Here is a 24,124-nt window from a genome sequence, read left to right as displayed (position 1 = left end):
CTGTTGTTCACTGAAAGTTCTGTTTTATACAGGTACAAACAATCCCTTCCCTCATTTCTTCCTTCCCCCACCCTTATATATATATGAGACACATATAACATGCATATGTGTGTGTGTGCATAAGCATGTGTCACACAGTGCACTCCTGGTTTAAAGCTGAAATTCTAGCTTCATGACATCCACCTGCTTCCTTCCCCACAGGGGGAGCCTTGGTGGTGCTCATCCAGCCACCACAGGCCTCATTCGCTAAAGGGACCACTGCTGTCCTGCGTTGTGTTGGAAGTGGGGCAAGAGCAACTCCTGTTTTGTTCTTTTGTTTGTGCTCCAGAAGGAAGATAGAGCTAGCGTCCTCCAGATGGATAGGCTTGTTTACCTTTACCTGTGATGCTCTGACTGACTTCCTTCTGTCACTAGACTGTTACGTCTTTAGGGAAGCTTACCTGCCCCTCCTCCTTCCACCTTTTCCATTCCATTCTTCTCTGGCTGTCCGTGAGAGAGGAGACATCCCTTTGTCTCTCTCTCTCCAAGCATGGGGCTGCCTCCTACACCTGGGAGTTATGCCTCCAACTTAGCTAGTTAGTTAGAACTAGATATGCCTTTTCTATCTACTATGTATTTCTCTAAATAAAGTAGCTTTTCTTATTTTACTAAGTCTCCAGTCTCAGTGATGCTGTTGCAGGGTAAAAGCCTGCTTTCTTAGGCGAACGCACGCACACGCTGGCACACTCACATTTCAACATCTGTTGTTACTCCGCTGCTGTGGTGTTGCTTTAAACGAAATTAAGCAACACAACTACACACAGCGCAACACGTTGCCCCCTGGAGACTGGCAAGATCCAAGACTACCATGCCTTCTGGTTCCAGCAAAAGCCAGATAACCAGCTAGCCTTTGTGCTGAAGCGTCACATCAGTGAGATAGAGCGTGTTTCTCAATTTAATTAACATTTGGTGCCGATCCAGGATGCCAGTGCCAGTGCCTTCAGCTTGCAGATCCAGTGGGTGCATACAGAGGACAGTGCCACCTACCACAGCCTGGCAGAGATAAATGTTTTCAGCACTGCAGTCTCAGGAAGCGGAACGCAGCTCAGCATCAGAGGAGGTGAGTGTAGATACTATGGCCTGGTTTAAGTTTGGACCGCTTTGGGAAGAGGGAGCCAAATGTACAATGGGAAACATGCAGAAGGCCAGTGTAGCGTGGATGCTATGAGGTGTGCCTGAGAAAATCCCCAGTTCAAATCTCACTTCTGGGATGAACTCACAAGGTGGCCGTAGGCAAGCTGCTATGCCTCAGCTTCATGCCTGTGGTATGGGAATAATAGCACTGGCCACCTCACAGGACGGTTTTAAGGATGGTCATGGTAAGTAAACATCATATTATTTTCAGAGCTTAGTGATCAAGAGATTAAGTATGGACTCCTTAAATTTAATGAGAATGAAGCAAATGAGCAAATATTTTTTGTATCTCCTTTGAGAGAGGCAGCAACCTTAGCATAAGTCCCTCCTAACTACTAAAGGCAATGAAGAGGATCTCAAATGCTAGTTCCTTTTTGATGAAGGACAAATATATAGGAAAGCATTCTAACTTAAATTGCTAAGTGCAGCCCCTATCAGAACCCTAATGGGTTGGAGATAGGATAGGAAACTGGATTATTATGTACCCAGATAGGAGGAGCACTGTATACTAACTCAAACCAATGCTCCATTTACCCCAGTTCTGTCATCATTTCCCCTCTCAGCCTTGCTAGAGGGCCTTTTTTGTGCATCAATGATTACTTGTGTACATGATGCTATCTGGGTGGTTATACATGATCTCACTTTGTGATTGCAAACATTTCAGGCTGGACATACTGCTTTGTTTCCAATCAGTGCACTTCCCATAACTTCCTGCCAAAATCCTGTAACTTTCTATACCATAAATGTTCTGGGGGTGACCCCCCCATGCTTTTGTTGTGCTATAGTGCAAAGATGCCCTTTCAGACAGCAGTTGGGGAAGCATCACAGAACAACTAATAAAGCAGAATGATATGTGGCACATGATGCTAGTCAAACCCCACCCCGTTTTACTGTAAAACGTGGTGGGATCAGCTTGAGTGCGTTTTTTCAAAAATTCACTTCCAAGAGTTTTGCACCTGATCAACCTGTTCCCCCTCCAGGTGTGGCCAATGGAAATGCTTTGCTGTAGGCGACTAGTGTGCTCACAGCCTTCATCCATCATGGCCACAGAGCACAACTCTGTTCTGTTCTTCTGAGGGTCTCAATAAAGGAGCCAGCACATCCCTGCTTATCTGACCTCCATTATTTGTTGGATGGGCACAATCCACCTCCAAAACCATGTACACACTGCCATGTATAGTAGATGGGCAGCCTTGGTTCATTTGAATAGGGGTTGACAGTGGCCAGTTTCCCACAAAGAACATTGTTATTCTAGGAACTATTTCAGTCTGCCTGGAAACAGCAATGGCCTCACACATGAGGGAGGTATTATCAGAATTAGGGAAACCCCAGAGGGTTGCAGAACTATAAAAAATCTTAAGAGGGGAAAAAAACCTAAGGGGGAGGAGGATCCCCAAACAGCAGACACCTTCTGGAAAGGGACTTAATAATGCAAACAGGCCATCCAAATATCACAAAGAAGTCATTGACAACAAGTTCATGGTTTTGTTTGTTTTTTAAAACAACACATTAGAAAGGGTATGGCTTTGTACACACCATACATTTAAAGCACATTGTTTTCCCCAAAGAATCCTGGGAATTGTAGTTTACCCCTCATATTGTTGCAATTCCCAGCACCCTTAATAAACAACAGTTTCCAGGATTCTTAGGGAGGAGGGGTAAATGTGCTTTAAATGTATGGTGTGTATGCAGCCTTTGTCCCAGTTAAATGGGGGATAAGTACATTTGATGCCATCATCGTCAGGTGGACACTGTGAAAAGCTTGTATGCATGAGGAGCACTGATCTTGCAATAAGCACCAATCTGGAATCACCTTGACTGTTGAAAAATGGGAACAACCTGAAAGCTCACTGGAGTGGGGGAGGAGAAGTGCATGGAAAAGGACAGTGGAGGAACGAGCACGTAGCTGTAAAGGTACCCACCCATTCATTTTGCCAGCCAGTGCCCAGCCATTCACTTCTTCTTTCAGCAGGGGGTGTTTCTCCCTTATTCTGAGCAACCTCCCGCCTGTAAAGACAGTGCTTTGAAAGTTGTTGTGGGAACCCTCTTCTATATATACAGTATTGTATAGGCTAATTCTCTAAGGTCTGTTGCTTACGCAGCTGAAATAACACCACACTCACATAGAAGAGGGAAGAACTGGTTGACTCTAAAATATAATTGTTTAAAGAAAATGTAGCAATCCCCTCAAAAAAGCAAAATGCTCAGTGGCTATGGACTGCCGGTGGCTGTTGGGAGAATAAAATGAAACTGGTGGGGGAGGGTTAATGAAATCCTGAACAGGAGAACTCCATGCACTGCAACTTTTCTGTGGCAGGTCCCACTCATGAAAATCTATTAACTAAATCTTAGGGGCTTTTGCAGTGCTGTCCACTTGGTTTTCTTCAGGCCAACCAATTTTGAACCCCAGCAGCCAAGCACTATGCCTGCCTGCACACTGCTCTGTGCTACTAGGGGAATTTCCATTGCAGGCCCTTTCTTCTGGGCACCTCAGCTGTCCATTAGGGCTCCTGCCAAAGTCTCTTGATGCTTATTAAGCACCCTCTGCTACCAATCCCTGCGCACAGGACAAGACGTGGGGGAAATGGTTTAGAACATCTGAAGTCCCCAAAGGAGGGGGGAAGGGAGGGGTTAAAGAGCCTTTTGTTTTTGTCTTGGCTTATATGGACATGAGACACTGGCCACAGCACATGCTGCTTAGGAATGGATGAGAATTTCAATTCAGTTTGCATATCAAGCCGAATCAAATTCAAATACAACAGTATGAGAACTGAAACACAGCCATCCTTCAAAATTTGCACTTATTTGAACTACAGTTCTTCAAGCAAACAATGCATATATTAGGGGAAAGTGCACATAAAAATGAATGTGTGAGTGAAGCTAACATGCAAAAATGTGTTATATGATGAGAAATGGCTTGTATAAATGTGTACATTAGTCAAAGCTGCCTACAAAAATGTGTTTATAAGGAGAAATTCACACTAAAATGCTGGAGAATTTTCATTAGGATTTAACAAACAAAATTGCAAATTGCTGCAGTAATGTGAAGAATAGAAGTTAAGAGTGGGGAAAATGAGAAACTGAGAGAACTGAAATGGAGAGATCCTTCCATCCCTAATGCTACTGCTCCCCTCTTGCCACCTACGTCCACCCCCACAATGCCTTCTCCTGTTACAGAAGAATTGCTGACCAGTGTCATAGAGCAAAAGTTGTAGCTCCCCACGACATGTGTTAAACAAAAACCTTGGGGTGATTTAAAACTACAGAAACACGTCTAATTCATTAGGAAACAGAATATTTAGAACATCAGACATGGTGAAAAGATGAAGAAACTGATGGCTGGGGCGAGCCCTACCATTAGGTAAGAGTTAGGCGGCTGCCATAGACAGTTAATTACAGGTGGCATGAAAGGGCAGAACAGTGTTAGTAATTCATTATTGTTGTACTTTTAGTGTCTGGGAAGGGAGAGGCACTTGATGGGATACTCTGCCTAGTAACCTGGCTGGCCTTCTATACTATACACCATGATGTGGGGAGCGGTCAGCATCTACTACTCTTCTGCCTCAGTATATCTTGGGCTGGATCTGATTATATTTAGACAGACAGAAATGGGGGGGGGGAATCCCCTTGCTGGACCAGATTCAAGGGTCCATCTAGTCCAACTTTGAGTTGTATTCAACATAGCGCACTAAAGTAAATGTTTCATCAGCGCAAAGATTTCTCCCCCTGTGACCACTAAATCTCTTCTGGGGTCCCCCAAACCCTCCAGAGGAAATTTGGGGATGGTGCAGGGCATGCAGGGGGAAGGAAGAGGGGAACTCCCATTGCACTAGCAGTAATTCTTGTGCTAGTACTATTATTTTGTTGAATACCGCACTCTATTTCCTATCCGGATGTCCCTGAGAAATCTACAAGCAGGACAAGAAGAGAATGGGAATAAATGGGTGGAGTGGTTGAATCTGTGAAGAAAAAGTTTCTTTTCATTCATGGAGAATGCACCAGCAGAATTAAGGTTTCTTCTCTCGTAACCTGCAAATCTGCTACACATTTTTCTCTCTCATTTGTTTTGGACCTGATGGATTCAAGTGATCCAAAAGAAACCTCTATGAATTTGCAGTGGTATACTGTAGGTTATTTCAGCTATGCCACCTTTTCCTACCCCAGAGAGCTCAGTTCTACGTCTGAAGGAACAGAAAGCATGGACAAATTCACAAGAAAATGTTTGGATGGACCCCCAGGGGATCTTTGTTCTGTGTGGCCACCACACTCCTCAATAGTTTGAATGTGCCATACTCTTTCAGTTGTCTGCCTCCAGCCAATCACAGAACCATATTGCCTGAATCTCAGGAAAGCAATTGGCCTGTAGGCAAATGCTTGCAAATGAGCATGGCAGCCATAAAGCACTGCATGCAATGTGTGTTCTTTAGAACAAGCAGCTTCATCACCGATCCACGGGCAAGCTGAGAAGGATGGGCTCCCGTGTCCTGCTGTGCCTTTCCTTGGTCCCGTCCACTCACAGTGAGTACATGCATAGCCAGCTGCCAATCTAGAGAGTCCAACAACTTCCAACGGACCACTGGGAATGACTGGGAAAGGACTGGAGGAGTTTTAACCTTGTGCTAGGATAGAGAGAATGAACATGATGGACTGAAGGGATCCAGTCACCTCTTGCCTCTTTCACTGAAGGGTGATCAGTGGCTGCTGCTACTGCCTGGGAAAGGTGGGTAGATGCAAGGGACTGCAAAGGTTGGTGTATACTCAGAATGCTGGACAGAAAAAAACCCATTCATTCAATCATCTGTTCATCCTTCTACCCCTAGACAGTCCTGAGTAGGGATCGTGAAGCAATTGAATTCAGTTCACATAAAAAGGCAAACCTATCTAGTTTGCACTTTCTGAAACAATAGATGAACCAAAACACCCCCATCCTTTGAAATTCACACTTCTCTGAATTTTGCAGTGTGGTTCTCCAGTCAAATCATGTCAAATTGCAATCCAGTCAAATTGCAAAATATGTATATTAGGCAACATTGCATACAAAAATGTGACTATTAGGAGGAAATTGCCCTAAAATCCTGATGAATTTTCATGCAGACTTAAACATACCTAACAGATGAACTTAAGACAGGAAAACTTATTTATTATTGTTATTGTTGTTGTTGTTGTTGTTATTTAGATTTATAACTGAGAAACAGAGTGAAAACAAAATTGACAGACTGGCAAATCCCTACTCCTGAACAGATAGAAACAATTGTTGAAATACTGGCCACACAAGTAAAAGGTAGTAAATAAACAAAATGCTTCTTTTTAAGGACAACGTCTCTTGGGTCAAGGTGTGCAGACTTTCAAGCTAGACAGAATTCTTCAGCAGGCACTGCATCAGATTCTCCACAATAATGCATTTAAAGTGGCTATGGTCATGGGGAATGTTTCCCCGAGCCCCGCCCAGCCCCAGCCCACCGCAGGGAGGGGCTCACCCACCCACTCGCCCGGAGCCTGCCTTTGGCCCGCCATGTCGGGGCACCGAGGGAGCCAGTGGGCAGCCGTCTGCCGGAGGTGGAGCCTCCTTCCGACAGATCTCCTCCTCCTCCTGGGACCGCTTCCCCTTCACACGTCCCTCGCTTCCTCTCCAGTCTGGGCTCCGGGCGCCTTTGCGCTGGTTTTGCGCACTCCTGGGTACTGCGCTAGCCAGATGGGAGCCCCCACGGCGGCTCTGGGTGTCACCCCTCTCATTGTGTCACCCGGGTGCGGTCCGCACCTCCCGCACCCGCCTAGTGACGCCTCTGCTCCTGCTAAAGTGCTGAATTAGGAAACTCCCAGGCAGAGGTGCTTCTAGCTAAATATTAGTGTGCAGTGATTAGTCACGCTTAAGCTTAAAACACTTGAATGGAGCCAAGCATCACATTAAAAGTTAAAATCTAAAGCTTCAACAACTATTTTCTGAGAAAAGCCGACTATGTTTTGGAGAGTTGAAGATGGTCGGATAGATGCATTCTTGTCACAGAGTTCTTGTCCCATTATCATTTTTGAGGTTTTGAGTTGCAGTCCTACATGCTTATCCTTGGGATGAACTTCCACTAAACTCAACAGAACATACTTCTGAGTAAACAAACATGCATAAATACACGGTGTGCTATTGGCCCCAACTTCCAGTTCTTTTGGAGATGTATTTCAGAGTCAGGATTTTATTGTAATGATTATTAATTATCCTCCTCATAAACCATCTAGCACTGCCATATGTTTATTAGGTTAAAAACAACATAGGAGCATACTACGCTGCCTTATACTGAGTCAGTCCATTGGATCTATCTAGCTGTGTTATCCACACTGACTGGCAGCGGCTCTTTAGGGTTTCAGGCAGGGACTCTTTCGCTGGCCTACTTGGAGATGCCAGGGATTGAACCTGGGACCTTCTGCGTGCAAAGCAAATGCTCAACCACAGAGCCGCAGCCTCTTCCCTGAAACAAAACCTTCCAAACGTACAATTGATTGCTTTCTTGCTTTCTAATATTTCTATGTATCTGCCCATCCTACACTCAGGTCAGTTTACAAAACCATAGGACATTTTTAGATAGTAGAAAACCTTGCATTATTTAAAAACTGAAACAGCTAATAAAAAAACCCAGTTTAATATAGCAAAACACAAAATAGGCAATGACAGCATCATTAATTCTGAAATGCCATCTTTCAAGGTGGACTTTTACATGATTTCTGGTCTGACAACAAAAAAAGAAATGTGCTCGGGGCAGCTACCATAAAGTCTCTGCTTGAACGTGCAGCCCATTTGACCTCCCTCAGACTTGGAACAAGGCTCTCCCTCTCGATCTCAAGAAGAAGGGGAGGACACTTATCAAGAGGAGAGTCTCCTGTGATATGCAACATGGGTTCTTTGTTGTTATTGTTAACATTTTATTGACGTATTTGCTTACTTTTTACATGTACAAGCAATCCTCTTTCCCTCTCCCCATTTACTACATGTATAGGACACCTGTATGTATATGAGCAATAAGCATGTGTCATACAGTGCACTCCTGGTTCAAAGCTGAAATTCTAGCTTCATGACACCCACCTACTTCTTTTCCTACAGGTGAAGCCTTGCAGCCTGTGCCCATCCAGCCTCCACAGGCCTCCTTTGTTGAGGGGACCACTGGTGTCCTGCAGTGCCCTCTGGAGAGTGGCAAGATCCAGGACTATCATGCCTTCTGGTTCCAGCAAAAGCCTGACAACCGGCCAGACTTTGTGCTGAAGCATCCCGTCAGTGGTCAAGTAGAGCGTGGTTCTGAATTTGATGAACAATTTGTGCCCATCCGGGATGCCAGTGCCAACGCTGACAGTTTGCAGATCCAGGAGGTGCGTACAGAGGACAGTGCCACCTACTACTGCATGGCAGAGAGTAATTATTTCAGCACTGCAGTCTCAGGAAGTGGAACGCAGCTCAGCGTCAGATGAGGTGAGTGAGGGTACCACAGCCTGGTTTAAGACTGGACCACTTTGGGAGGAGGGAGCCAAATGTACAATGGGAAGCATGCAGAAGGCTAGTGTAGCATAGAAGCTTATGTGGTGTGGCTTAGGAAATCCCCAGTTCAAATCTCACTTCTGGGATGAACTGACAAGGTGGCTGTAGGCAAACTGCTATCCATCATGCCTATGTTATGGGAATAACAGCACTTGCCACCTCACAGGATGGTTTTAAGGATGGTCACGGTAAGTGAAGGGCTTTGAACACTCAGAAATGTTATGTTATATGCAATAACATTATATGATATTATTAGTTTGTGAGCTCACCAAAAGAGAGCTTTAAGTACAAATTCTTTAAATGAATGAAAATGATGCTAATGAGCAAATTATTTTGCCTCTCCTTTGAGAGAGGCTGCAACCTCTGGTTAAGGTGTTGGACTATGACCTGGGAGACCAGGGTTCGAATCCCCACATAGCCATGAATCTCACTGGGTGACCTTGGGCCAGTCACTGCCCCTCAGCCTCATGAAAACCCTATTCATAGGGTCGCCATAAGTTGGAATCGACTTGAAGGCAGTAATTATATATATTATAATACCTTGGGGGAAAGTGACCACATAATGCTGGAATTCGGGATTCTGGGGAAAGCCAAAGAAGAATATAGTCAAACATGGACCTTGGATTTCAGGAAAGCCAATTTTAGCAAGCTCAGGGAAATGATGGGTAGGATCCCATGGCTAGACAGACTAAAGAAAAAAGGAGCCCAAGAAGCGTGGGAGTTCATGAAGAACGTATTACAAAAAGCGCAATCGCAAACAATTCCAAAGAGGAAGAAAAATGGAAGACATCGGAAAAAGCCAATGTGGCTACACGGAAGACTGGTGGAGGAGGTAAAAGTAAAAAAGAGCATGTATAAAGAATGGAAGGAAGGATGCATCACCAAGGAAGAGTACCGACAAGCGGCTCGGGCTTGCAGGTATAGCATAAGGAAAGCTAAAACCCAGAATGAGCTGAGGCTGGCGAGGGAAGCGAGGAACAACAAAAAGGGGTTTTTCAGATATGTTCGAAGCAAGAGAAAGACCAAGGAAACGGTGGGACTGCTGCTCAATGAGGATGGCAAAATGTTGACAGATAACGAGGAAAAAGCAGAACTGCTCAACACCTATTTTGCCTCCGTTTTCTCCCAAAAAGGGAAGTGTGCAACCTTCCATCGGTAGCAATCTCAGTAAGGGGTCGGGATTGCAGTTCAAGATTGATAAGGAGATAGTCAGGAAATACCTAGTTAACCTAAATGAGTTCAAATCTCCAGGGCCTGATGAACTGCATCCCAGAGTATTGAAGGAACTTGCGGATGTACTCTCGGAACCTCTTGCCATCATCTTTGAGAAATCCTGGAGAACGGGAGAGGTGCCGGAGGATTGGAGATGGGCAAACGTCATCCCGCTCTTTAAAAAGGGTAAAAAAGAAGATCCGGGGAATTACAGGCTGGTCAGTCTGACTTCAATACCGGGAAAGATATTAGAACGGATAATAAAAGAGTCCATTGGCAACTATCTAGATGACAATGCTGTGATTAGAAGGAGCCAGCATGGGTTTGTCAAGAAAAAATCCTGTCAAACTAATCTCATCTCTTTCTTTGATCGGGTCACTAGCTTAGTATATGGCAGAAATGCTGTAGATGTCATCTATCTAGATTTCAGCAAAGCGTTTGACAAAGTCCCCCACGACCTTTTGATTAGCAAACTGGTCAAATGCAGACTAGATGGAAATACTGTCAGGTGGATTCACAACTGGTTGGAAAACTGTACTCAAAGGGTGGTCGTCGGTGGCTCTGCTTCGGACTGGAAGGAGGTCTTGAGTGGAGTGTCACAGGGTTCTGTCCTGGGGCTGATACTCTTCAACATTTTTATCAATGACTTAGATGATGGAGTGGAGGGAAGCCTTATGAAGTTTGCAGATGATACGAAACTGGGAGGGTTAGCTAACACAATGGAAGACAGGAATAAAATCCAAAGGGACCTGGATAGACTAGAAAATTGGGCTGAAATTAATAAAATGACATTCAATAAAGACAAATGCAGGATTCTGCATTTAGGCCACAAAAACAAAATGCACGGATACAGGATGGGAAATACCCGGCTTAGCAGTAGTGTGTGTGAGAAGGACCTTGGAATTGTAGTGGATCGCAAGTTGAACATGACCCAGCAGTGTGATGCTGCGGCAAAAAAGGCAAACGCGGTTTTGGGCTGCAGAAACAGAGCTATAGTTTCCAGGTCGAGGGAAGTAATAGTCCCACTATATTCTACATTAGTCAGGCCTCATCTGGAATACTGCGTTCAGTTCTGGGCGCCTCATTTTAAGAAAGATATAGACAAGTTAGAGCGGGTTCAGAAGAGGGCGACGAGGATGATAGCCAGTATGGAGAACAAGTCTTATGAGGAAAGGTTGAAGGAACTTGGCATGTTTAGTCTGGTGAAGAGAAGGCTGAGGGGGTGACATGATTGCACTCTTTAAGTACCTGAAGGGCTGTCACATAGAGGAGGGTACAGATTTGTTCACTGCTGCCCCAGAGGGTAGGACTAGGTCTAATGGTTTTAAGTTGCAGGAGCATAGATTCAGACTGGACATTAGAAGGAACTTCTTGACAGTAAGGGCAGTTCGGCAATGGAACCGACTGCCTAGGGAGGTGGTGGGATCCCCTTCGCTGGATGTCTTCAAGCAGAGGCTGGACAGCTATCTGCGGGAGATGCTCTAGCTGTGGATTTCCTGCTGTGAGCAGGGGGTTGGACTCGATGGCCTACAAGGCCCCTGCCAACTCTATGATTCTATATATATATAATTACTTAAAGAGATGAAGGCTAGCCCTTGGGTTTTTCCCCTTTTGATGAAGAGGCATTGCTATTGGGACACAAGGTGACTGCTCATGCCTCACAGGAAAAAGAGGATAGGTTGCCATAAAATGTGCATGGGTAATTGATATGTCTAATTACTGTGATTTAAATCCAAATAAAATGTGCCTAGTGGGGAAGACTGTGACTGGATGACCTGTGTGCTGCTTTCCTGGTGCTTACTGTTGTTGGGTAACTCTCCCTTTTGATAGTTCTTTATCTTTAAACCAAGCTTGGATTGGAAAACCTTTCAGATAGGGGAATGTCTGTAAAGTAAGACACATGGCCACCCTAGAAGTCAACATTCTAGCTTAAATTCCCATGTGGGCCTCAGTTCAGGCTTTGTGAGGGCCCCAGTGGGTTAGAATAGGAAACTAGAAAGCTGGATTCCTCAGACAGGAGAAGCAGCTTAGACGAACAAACCAATGGCCCATCTACCCTATTTCCCCTCCCAGCCTTGCCAGTCAACATCATTTAACTCAAGCATGGGGACTCTATGACCTTCAGATGGTGTTGGACTCCAAATCCCATCAACCCCAGCCCAAATGGCCAATGGTTAAGGATGATGGGAGTTGAAGTCCAACAACCTCTGGAAGGCCATAGGCTGTTCATGCCTGCTTTAACTGAAGTGATTCAAACAGAGCTAAGACAAACAAGCCACCCTTCTTTTGCAGACCCACAAAAGTCTGGCAGCATCTCTCCATCCCCACCCCATAGCCTCCAGAATAATGTTTCTATTTAACATAGCGCCATTCATGAAGGGAAGAATGATGGTTTTCTGGGGCACTGAGAGCAGCTCTGGAGCTGAAAGCTGAAAGGAAAAGCACAACTAAAAAGCACTGCTGCCACTGCCACTGCTGGACACTTTTGAGTACTGCCAGCAATTATCAGCCAGCCCAGTGAACTTCCCTTGTCAACCCTCCTCCCCCGTCTCCCCCAAAATAATTAGCTTACATGGATTCTGTTACCCATTCATGGTTTATCTTTCCCAGGCAAATCAGCAAAGGACCCATCGTCGGTCACTCTCCTGTCTGATGTTTCCCAGATATCCGGCTCCCCTGACATACATGCCTTGTGTGTAGCTGAGCAATTCTACCCAGGGTTTCTGGAGATCAAGTGGAGTGTGGCTGGAGTCAACATCTCTGAAGGGGTGACACCTGGGCTGGTGTTCTTGAATAAGGGGGGCTCCACCTACAGCACCAGCAGCATCTTGAGCATTCCACGCAACCGCCTGAGCTCTGACACCTTCATCGAGTGCTCCGTGTACCATGATGCCTCCACAGCCAAAGTGGAGCAGAGCCTGGAGCAGTGCTAGTGAGCAAAAAGGGCTTGTTGGGATAAGCACCCCCTTCTTGCTTCTTCATCCCTCATGGCCAGAGAGTACAACTCTGTTCCGTCCTTCTGAGGTTCTCAATAAAGCTGCCATCACATCCCTGCTATATGTGTCTGACCTCCATGTTGGATGGGCATAATTCCACCTCCACAACCATGTACACACACACACACACACACACACACACACACACACACATATACATAGGGAGTGGTACTAAAGGGGACTACAAGGGTAAAATTTAACGTAGAAGGCATAAAGCCATAAAATCAGTGTCAGGCTCTACCTTCAGTCCCTGCCAAAGGCTCTCCAGAACAAGATCGTTTTCAGAAGTCTCCGGAAAGCCATCAGGGAGGGAGCAGAGCGGACTTCTTGGGGTAGGGTGTTCCAAAGCTTGGGGGCCACAGCTGAAAAAGCTCTCTCTCGCGTGCCTGTCAGTCTAAAGTCTTTCACTCCAGGCACACAGAGGAAACCAGAGGCAGCTGATCTTAAATCCCAGGCAGGTACATATGGGTGTAAGTGGTCCCTCAGGTACATTGGTCCAAGGCTATTTAGGGCTTTAAAAATCAGAACCAGCACTTTGAATTGGGCCTGGAAGCAAATTGAGAGCCAGTGGAGTCGATAAAGCACAGGGGTAATATGCTCCCTGCGCCGTGCTCCAGTTAACATTCCACAAAGGTTCTGGGACTGAATCATGATGACTCAAGATCTGGGGCTTATTCAGTGAAGAATATCCAGTTGACTGGGCACTTTTTTTTTTACAGTTTAGAGGCAACTATTTGATTGCTATTTAAAAACTAGCTGAAGACCTGCCCCGGACTGACAAACAGAGGATGCAGAGTATGGAGGTGATCCCATCCTTTCAACAGCTTCTTCAGCAATCACACTTCCCATCAGCCTCATCCCCCCCTTTGGCTCCTCCCACCCCATCACTATCACAGCTCCTTCCCCATCTTTCCCATTCCAGCCTGGCACTGCCTAGCCCCAGCAACCAACTGGGGAAAGTGTTGCTTCTTCTTCTTACTCCAAGCTGTTTCCATGGGCAATATTTCTTGGTTCAGGCTTCACCCCACATGACAATGCTGGTACATCACACAGAATTCTTGAAACTGGCTGTTATACATGTTAATAATGTAATTTAACACACTCTTATGCCACTTTATCAGTCATGGGCAGCTTCCCCCAAAGAATCCTGGACTGTAGTTTGTTAAGGGTGCTGACCTCACAGAGTTAGAGTTCCTAGCACCCTTAACAAACTACAGTTCCCAGGATTCTCCATGACCGATAAAGTGGAATAAGAGTGCTTTAAATGCATGTGAATCATGTGACCAAAATGTTGGACGAGGTGTAAAGGCATGACACTGTTTACTGTTTATTGCATCTTCTTTCAATATGTGGAATTTTCAGCATCAAAGGAAAAAACCAATGTAGGAAGCATTTAAAAATAAATAAAAACCCTTCTGTACTGCCGACATGAGAGAGTTGCCAGACAATTGACAATAGCAAGTTAGCTTTTCACAACGTACACCCCTTCACCCACTCATGCAGGTCTCGGTTTTCACAGTGTTTTTTCCACTCCCTCCTGCAGAAAATAGATTGGAGAAAGAAAGAGAAAAATCAGTTACTACAATGAATATTCCTAAAGACAATTGTGCAGGCACAGGAATCATAGCATTTTATTAAAATGCAGCATGGTTACAGAACAAAGGTGTTAACCATCATCCAGCATGAAATTAGGGATCCACGGAAATCAGTAGGATTCAAGATGCAATTCCAACAAAGCACATTTACTAAGGACCAAGTACCTCTGGACTGAATAGGTAAGCATTACTTCTGAGTAAACATGCATAGGATCTGGTTGTATGTGCACTGTCTTGGCCTTTTGGTACTCTCCATAGTGGATCTGGACTGCACCATTAACTGAGAACGTGGTGTTTACGTTGAAGGATCCTGCCTTCAATCTACTCCTCAGTGAGCACAGAACGTTCCCAGGATGTGCTGGATGATAAGGTGCAAATCAGAGGAAGGGTCCTGCGGGGCTGGAACTGGGTATCTTGGTGCCCAGGGCAAACAATGAAGGCCTCTAAACTCCCATATTTTATGAGGTAAAAAATTAATAATTGTAGTAAAATGATAAACAACAATTACGTTTCCAGATTTGGATAAGGAAAGTCTCAGTTAGTGAATATTCATGGATTATTTTCAGGAAATCTAAACTTGTTGCTGATTCTGGTACTGGTAGAACTGACAGTGCCTGGTGCTTAAACCTTCCAGTTTCTGATGAAATTTCTGCAGGAGTTAAATCACTCTTTTATTTTAGCACCAAATCCAATAATCTCGCCTAACACATTATTAAAATAAGTACATTTTAAAAGAATGTGCATAACAAAAATCCTGATTTTGGCATCCCCTTGAATCAGGCTCCCAGGACAAGGATGTTGTTGGACTCCAACTCCCATCTGCCCCAGCCAGAATGGCCAATAGTCCAGGATGATAGGAGCTGCAGTCCAGCAACATCTGAAGGGCCATAGGTTCACAGATCTCACTTGGATGTTTCAATTTAAAAAAAAATCAAACCAGGCCTTGCTTCCATGCCTTTAGCAGCAGCCTGACACACAGAAATTCAGCTAGAGAAGATTTTCCTCTCAGAAGCTGATAGGGAAAATGTCACCTGTTTGATATCAGCTATAAAAAGCAAAGGGGCGGGGAGTGGCGGAGCTGACAAGTCTCTTTCAGTGAGAAAGAGAAATACAGCTACACAGACAGCAGACTGGTTTAGCTAATGCTGAGTATTCCTATGGAACAACCAGGGGAAGGAGGAGTTTGTAAAGTTAGCCCTTGGAGGGCACTCATCTGGGGTGGCAAACATAGGATGTTCTCATACCAGGACCGCATGCCTTGGGGATCTTTCACAATCCGCTTGGCGCAGAGGATATCATCATGAATATCAGCATCCAACAAATCTAGAAAAGAAAATGAAAAGGTATGAATTGCCAATTGTTAAATCACAGAGTTGGAATAGACTAAAAGACTAATTGAAGATTAATTCCTGGATCAAACCCCTCAAGAATTGCCACCTCTGAGACCAGATGCATGCCTTTGGATCTCTCAATGTAGCAGAAGAGAAAGCAGCCATGGCTCCTCTCACCTGTTCTCTCCCCAGTCCTCTTGTCCACAAGGGTAGGGTGGGCCATACCATGCCATGCCAGTAGGGGCACCTTGGACAGCTCCTTGAAAGTCTGGACTAAAACCTGGAGTGGATTCCACTGCCCCACTGACATGGAGCCACCAGCCGCCATTGGACACAGGAGCTGAAAGTTGCCACTGGCCATTACTTTTTATGGATGGCTAGAGGGGCATCGCTCCATTCCTGCATCTCTAGAGCAAAAGGTAAGGTGGCCAAAATAAATTGTAAAAATAAGAAATGTATCACCAGCAAAAAGGGTACTGATGTGCATAATATTTGTATATGCTACAAAAGATGCAGATTTAGAAACAATACAATAATCTCTCCATTTTAAATATAAACTCTTTATGCTCATTTACACATTTCAAGGATATGAGGGGGTTACAGACACTTAACATGCAAGGAAGTCAATCAAATGGAATTATAGCAGACATAATCATATGGAACAACTGCAAACTTAAAAACTATTGTATATCATTTTAGGTACCATAGCTTCCTTCAAATAACACTGGGAGTTGTAGGTTGTTAAGGGTGATGAGGTTTCTGTTTTGGAGATCCTGAACTACACACGTGTGTACACACACACTTTGCTACAATTTCTGGGTCTCCATGGAAGAGGAAATGACTGTTAAAGTCACAAGTATAGGCACAACAGCCATGGAGCCAATCTACACATTCAGAATAATTATGCATTAAAATGGGGATTGTTAGCACTTCAAGCTGCAGATGGAGGACTGCATGTGTAAATGCTCTCCCATGTTAAAAGGAACATAATTCTGCATACCTAGAAAACTACTGCATCAAGCTTAAGCTGAAACTTTCCAACGTAGCTGGCCTTGCTGTATCAATCACTATTAGCTCTTTGAGTTCCAGAAACATACAAGTTTCTAGATGCATCTGGATGGCCACAGCTGGAAATAGAATGCTGAACTTTTTGCATTCAGCTGGGCATTAGAGTGCTACATTTTTTTATGTTCAGAGACCTTTGTTCTTTTAAGTTCAAACTTGCACTCTTCACTGCAGTCTGAAGCAGCATAGTCCCATGAGGGCTATACCATGTCAGTATTCTGAACCTGTAGATCAGCTTAGAGGGAACACAAAAGTGAACCAAGCATCATTAGCGGAGCACCGGCATCAGCAGCAGCAGCAGCCCTTCTCTGTGTGCCTATGCAAGCTCTAGGCAGGTGGCCACAAGAGAAAGGGCCTTCCTAGCAGTGGCTCCTTACTTGTGGAATGTCCTTCCCAGAGAAGCTCATCTCACACTAACTGTAAGATTGTTTGGGCACCAGGCAAAGGCCTTTTTATTCTCGCATGCCTGATCTTTCTACTCTTGTTTTTCTCTTGGAATGTTTTAAACCAGGAATGGGGAAGCTGTGGCCCTTCAGATGTTGCTGGACTCCCATTGTCCCTGACCATTGGCCATGCTGGTTGGGGCTGATGGGAGTTATAGTCGAACAACATCTGGAGGGCCACACATTCCCCATCCCTGTTTCAAGCTGTGATTACGTGCTGTTGGCACAGTTTGGTCTTCTCTCTGTTTTATATTGATTGTTTTAACGCTGCTTTTTAGAATCGTATTTTGTATTTTATGGCTTTATTATATGTTGCACTGAGTGATTGGGTGACAAATACAGCAAATAAATAAATGTTTGCTGCCATTTTAGCTATTAATTTATTTATTTGAAATATTTGTAAACTGCTAACCATATAGCAATGCCGTAGTGGTTTAGCCATATATGAGAAATGCCTTGAACATTCAAAAATGCTTACATAACTAGCAGTAAATCACAATCTGAATTAAGCTGGAATCTTTTGAACACCAGAGAGTTTATGTAGCCACCATGAAATGAGCTACAAATCTGGAAGTCTCTGATTCAAATCTCACCTCTGCCATGAACTCACTAGGTGGCCTTACGTAGGGTTGCCATATTGCCCGGTTAGCCGGGTTTTACCCGGATTCTTTGCATGCCACCCGGTGCCCGTTTAGCCCCTTAGGTGGCCCGGATTCTCAGCTTTAATTTTTTTTAAAAAATTAAGTTTCTAGGTGGTCCGGTTCTTGAGATATACATAAAACATCAGCCGCCGCCCCCAACTGTTAAATCTTTCTTTAAACAGTACCCCGCCCATTCAGGATTGCAGCCAATCAGTGAAGCCAGGGTTGTGTTTCAGTTTGATTGACCTGAGGCAGTGTCTAGAAAACAAAATGGTGCCCCCCCCGTTTATCTGAAAATCTCATAAATTGGGTAAGTATATACATTTCAGTTTTTTTCCCTCTTGTGTGCAGGAGTCAGATCCTGGGCAGTGTTTTGAAAACCTTCCCAATATTGCTTTTGTGGGGGTTAAAGCATTGCTAATCCCATATGCCCAGAGTAAATCTCATTGAATTCAATAGGACTTACTTTTGAGTAGACATGGTTATTAATGTGCTGAAAATCAATGGGACTTTGGAGTGAATGTAAAAAAGAATTGTGTTTGTGTTCTAACTCTTTCTGTCCCCCTCCTCCAGTCCTATTTTAAAGCAAGTAGGCAGGGCTTACTTAGGTATTACAGTTTTTATTCTGTAGGAAACTAATACTGATTTTTAAAAAACTAATACTGATTTTTCTGCAATGACCAACTGGTTTGACAATAAACTATTATATGGGCTGTATGTATTTATACATCTACAGTTTGTGTGCGTGTATGGAGTGTTTCCAACAACCCTGTGAGGTAGGGTTGGAAACCAAGGCAGCTCACAACAAGAAATAAAGCCATTTAAAATCCAATAACCATAAAAACAAGTATAAACAGTTGCAAAACAGTGTAAAGTAGCATTCGGAATTTTGGGTTGTGTGAATGAAGTTGCTTATCACCTCAGGTTGCATTTCTGTCCCTGTTTGAGTAAGCCCCACTGAATACACTGGGACTTGCTTCTGAATAAATAAATTTAGGATTGCACTATAAATATCTTTACAGTTAGTGTAAATAACAAATATATTTGATAGTCATGCTTATATAAACATTTCTTCATTTATCATATTTTTGGTTTTTGGTTAGGAATCCTGACTGGTTGTGAGATGCTTAATTTTCTGCCTTACTCATAGGAATCTTGTTGTGGTTGGTATGGTGTTGCATTTAAGAAATCATGGTACGAAATGGCCTGAATCAGTATAAGGCAGATTCCTTGGTTCCTAAAAGTGGGAAGAGACTCAGGGGCCACAGTGAATCCAACATTTATTTATGTATTTTTATTTACAACATTTATATACCGCTTTATTGTAAAAAATCTCAAAGTGGTTTACAGAAAGAATTAAAACAATAAAATTATTGGCAAAAGCGTTAAGGACAGATACTTAAAAACATTCAAAATAATAAAACCAACAATGAGTTAAAAACAGATTTAAAAACGCAGTAGCTTCCACATGCCTGGAAAGGCTTGCCTCAAGAAAACTGATTTTAGCAGGTGCTGAAAAGAGGCATCTGCCTAATGTCAATAGGCAAGGAGTTCCAACGCGTAGGTGCTGCCACTTTACAGGACTGATTTCTTACAAGAGCAGAACAAGTACTGTACTATGTGGCACCCATAACATGGAAAGCACAGCTTGAAATTGGCCTGGTAGCAAATCAGCAACCAATGCAGATTTCAGAGCAGAGGTATTATGTGCTGATAGGATCTCACTCATGTCAGCAATTGTGCTGCAGCATTCTGCATTAACTGCAGTTCCCAGGTCAGGTTGTGCTGCATGGGGATTTCTGTGACCTTGGCTGACTGGCTGCTAGGATTTTTTTAGTTTGGGTTTTTGGTTATGAATCCTGACTGGTTGTGGGATGCTGAGTTTTCTGCCTTATTCATAGGAATCTTGTTGTGGTTGGTATGGTATTACATTTAGGAAAGTGATACTGCCTTTTGTGTTGTTTTTTTCCTGTTTGCATTTCACTTATCTTTAACCTCACTCCGTTACAGCCATAGAAGCAACAGCAGCATATGCAAGGTAATTAACTCCCATTAGTGATAAGAGCAAGAATTTATAATTATTATTTTAATTAAAACAAGAGGCTTATCAGTACTTTGAAGAGGACCAGATATTTATTTTCTTTCTGAGCCCAGGACTGGGTCTTTCATGATGACGGGGGGGGGGAGCAGGAGAATAGATAAGACAGACATCCTGGCGTTGGTAATCTAATTAGCAAGGTATGTGAAGAAATTTTAAGCAAAGCTCTGCTTTTATAAAACCTAAGAAACATACAGATACTTTGAATGTCTGAGTGCCTGCACTAGTGGAATACTGGAGGAACTTGTAAAACTTGCTGCAACAGTATTTAGAACTGAGCATGTGGTGTGAAAGACTCCTTTTCCTAACATTTTGGCTTCTTGTTTTTCTCCACCCACCACATCTCTGAAATATATCGTATATGTAATGGTTAACCATACTAAAAAATGTAAATAAGTTTATTTCGGTCAATGACCAGCAAAGGTTAACCATACTGCTGCCCTGACTTACTTTGTTTGTTGCTATTTTGTGTTTTTATTATGTTTTTATATTGATTGTGTATTTTTATTGTTTTCATTATATTTCTAAGCTGTGCTGAGCTCTGTTTTTAACAGCAGAAGGGCAGGATATAAATCCTCTTAATCAATCAGTAAATATTCCATAGTGTTGGAAACTAGAGTCTAGGCATTTAAGGCAGAAAATGTTGCTTTTTAAAAGAAGATTTCTCACATCTTTCCCCAGTTTTTGGTGGTAATTCCTAGGCACAAAAACAAAACAACTGGACAATCCAAATATTAATATGCAAATAATTTGCATAATATGCAAATTAGCCTGCCCGGATTTGTGGAACTGGAATATGGCAACCCTAGCCTTACGGAAGCCTCCCTCTCAGCCTCAGTCCCTGCCATCTGCAATATGAAGGATAATACTTCTGACTTACCTCATAAATAAGGTTGTTGTAAGGATTACAACTAGATAATGTATGTGAAGTGCTTTGAGCACCTGAAAGCACTATACAAAATCTTAGGCATTTTATCAGCTGCTAAGAAGTTCATAGTCAGCAGGTGGTGCTGTTGTAGCATAGCATAGGATTACAACTAGAGAGCCAGTGTGGTGTAGTGGTTAGAGTGTTGGACTATGACCTGGGAGACTAGGGTTCGAATCCCCACACAGCCATGAAGCTGACGGGGTGACCTTGGGCCAGTCACTGCCTCTCAGCCTCAGAGGAAGGCAATGGTAAACCCCCTCTGAATACCACTTACCATGAAAACCCTATTCATAGGGTTGCCATGCGTCAGAATCGACTTGAAGGCAGTCCATTTCCATTTTCAAGGATGACAACTAGATAATGCATGTGAAGTGCTTTGAGCACCTGAAAGCACTATACAAAATCTTGGGCATTTTATCAGCTGCTAAGAAGTTCATAGTCAGCAGATGGTGCTGTTGTAGCATAGCTTCTCTATATGAATAGGGACATTGCTGTCGGATAAAATCCCAGAAATGGCAAACCTTTCTTTGTGGATGTAAAAATCAGGGACCTACACTTTGCCAGCTCCGATGTAATGGTAAAAACACTTTGTTACACAAACCAAAAGTCAGGGGGATTGTTTGTTCTGGCATTATCTTTGAACTAGCTGCCAGTCTTTTGAAGGGTACACCATCCCATTCAATTACTTACTGGCATTCTGAACTTAACAAAATAAGGCAATCTTTTGTCTTTGAGCTGGATGATTATGGTTGGATGTTTATTTTAGTATTTTAAAAGAAAAACAATTTTTTTTTGTCTATATTTTTGAGCCACATTATTGTATTTGGATGGATTTGTGTTTTAAAATAAAAATATTTATTCGGCAATGTATTATTATCAAGAAAAATATGTATTAGCCTAAGAGGTATAGTGTTATTAAATTAAGGCAAGTATTATATGTACTTTTGTTCTTTTTTAATCTGAAAATTTAAAAAGGGGATGCCAATTCTTTATTTTTTAAAAAACAGGAAAGGCCAGTACCATATAACACAGGGATTAGGAGACTGTGGCCCTCCAGGTATATGCTGGATTTTTACTCCCATCATCCTTGACCATTGGCCATGCTGGCTGGGGCTGATGGGGACTGGAGTCCAAAGGCATCTGGAGGCACCAGGTTTCCCACTTCTTATATAAAGTTTACCAAGATGTTCCATTTTCTGGAGTATAGGTCTCTGTACCCCAGCATTTCCTCTGTCCCCTGTGGCACAGTGCCTCTGGGGAGAGGGGTGGCAGGAAAGGACTTACCTGTGCAAGTTATGGTGCAAAGGTTCTCTGAGAGGGTGCCTTCATCTTTACACCACCAGCCATTGTTGATATGGAAGATGCCATAATCTTTAGTGCCATCTTCGCGCCCATCAACAGCCTCTGTGTCAAAGCCAGTCTCAAAAAATGACATGCAGATCCCTACAGGGAGGGGAATGGAAGATATACTCTATAGTAGCTGCCAAGTCTTTGTTCCAAAAGGGGAGAGTTGGAAGAGGAGGAGAAGTGGCCCAGGGCTAGAAGTGCTGCAGATTACTGTGTGTGCATCATGTTTCATAAGAATGTGACTATTATAGGCCAGGGAATGGGAAAGTGGTGGTCCTCCAGATGTTGTTGGACCCCAGCTCCCATCAGCCTTAGCCAGCATGGCCAAAGATCAGGGATAATGAGAGTTGTAATCCAACAACATCTGTGGAAGACCAGAGGTTCCCCACTCCAGTTATAGCCTTTCCAACTGCGTGGCCTTACAATACTGTCCTTTGATCCCTAGATCCTAGGCTGTAACCCACCCTGGGATTTCAGGGTGATGATCAATAATAATGACAATGATAGATAGATAGATAGATAGATAGATAGATAGATAGATAGATAGATAGATAGATAGATAGATAGATAGATAGATAGATAGATAGATAGATAGATAGATAGATAGATAGATCTAACGCTGCTGAGAAAACACCTTTGTGCATTTGGGCTTAAGTACTAGGAAAAAGCTTTTAGGAAACAGTTCCTCACAGCTTCCACCTCTGTTTTTCTCTTTCCTTTCTTTAAGCTCTGTCATGGAAATGCAAAGCCAGGAGGTAGCCAGGCCCATGTCAAGGATTAATTGCTGGCAGATACATCTCTTTGAAAAGCTTTCTCTGTCTTTTCCCCAAGGCAGGTGGGCCGGTGGCAGCGGAGGTGGCCGCGCCAGCTCATTGAAGGAGGAGGAGGCAACAGCAGCAGGCCATGACCCACCCTGCTTCTGTGGGACTGGCTGGTGCTGGGGAAAGCTTACTCGTATTTTGCTCTCAGAGAAGCTGATCAGAAGTTCAACTGAAGGTGTCGGACTTGCAAGCATAGAAGGAAAGAGAGAGAACTAACTCTCAGCTTTGTTGGGGGCAACCTGAGATGGTTCTGCTGCTCCAGGCACCTGCACCACCCTGTATTTTCACTGGAAGTTGTAATCACTGTTTTGTAATAAAGTTATTTGTTATTTAATTTTTGTAAATTGTATTGTTTTATTGATAAAACAATTAAGGCGGGGTATAAATAAACAAATAAAAATAATAAAAAAAGGTGCTATTGCTGAAAAACTGTTATAATTGCCTGTCTTCTGCTTAGAAACAAACTTACTCTACAAACCATGCACTGATAGCCAAATATACATTACACATGACAGCCTCACCAAATCTCCCAACATTTTTGCTTTTACTTTAATTCAGTTAGAGGGCCATTCTAGCATTCTTTCCACATGCTATTTTCCAGATCTAAATTGCCCCACCGCACCACTAAAGCCTCAGCTTTGTTTGGGCAATTTTGATCAGAAGGATGGCATAGGAGGAATGTTTTTAATCCTTCCCTGGTGCCACTGCTCCAATCAAATTCAGTGCATCTCTTGGCAGTTATTTATTAATTAAAATAAATATGTAATATTTTAAAATGAGTTATTATAATTTACTTTAATGTTTATTTATTAAAATTAAAACATTAGCATTGTGAGACCCAGCACTTCTTTGTGATGGTATTCACTGGTTCAGAGTACCATCACCTCTTTTTTTGCTGCCAGTGGCAGCCATTTTGTGTTGACAACCATGGCACTTAAGAGTATCGGCACCTCATTTT

At 43.3% G+C, this 24,124-nt stretch overlaps 2 protein-coding genes and 1 pseudogene across 2 annotated transcripts in view; 2 read left to right on the top strand and 1 right to left on the bottom strand.

Moving 5' to 3' along the window:
* Nucleotides 1-24,124, top strand: part of LOC133379310 (RNA-binding protein 3-like) — a 158,988-nt gene that overhangs the window by 88,086 nt on the left and 46,778 nt on the right. The window lies entirely within an intron of this gene.
* LOC133382023 (immunoglobulin gamma-1 heavy chain-like) lies at nt 5,643-12,834 on the top strand (annotated as a pseudogene).
* LOC133382040 (sperm acrosome membrane-associated protein 3-like) overlaps nt 14,368-24,124 on the bottom strand; it is a 49,939-nt gene continuing 40,182 nt past the window's right edge. The window contains exons 5-7 of the mRNA XM_061621698.1: nt 22,283-22,441; nt 15,737-15,815; nt 14,368-14,434 (exon numbers count right to left, since the gene is read on the bottom strand). Coding sequence (XP_061477682.1) covers nt 14,368-14,434; nt 15,737-15,815; nt 22,283-22,441 — 305 coding nt within the window. The remainder of the gene's footprint in view (nt 14,435-15,736; nt 15,816-22,282; nt 22,442-24,124) is intronic.

The sequence above is a fragment of the Rhineura floridana genome, chromosome 3, assembly GCF_030035675.1.
Source record: "Rhineura floridana isolate rRhiFlo1 chromosome 3, rRhiFlo1.hap2, whole genome shotgun sequence".
In the NCBI taxonomy this organism is placed as follows: Eukaryota; Metazoa; Chordata; class Lepidosauria; order Squamata; family Rhineuridae; genus Rhineura; species Rhineura floridana.
The sequence above is the reverse complement of the archived record's forward strand: the minus strand, read 5'-3'. Positions and strand labels throughout refer to the sequence as shown.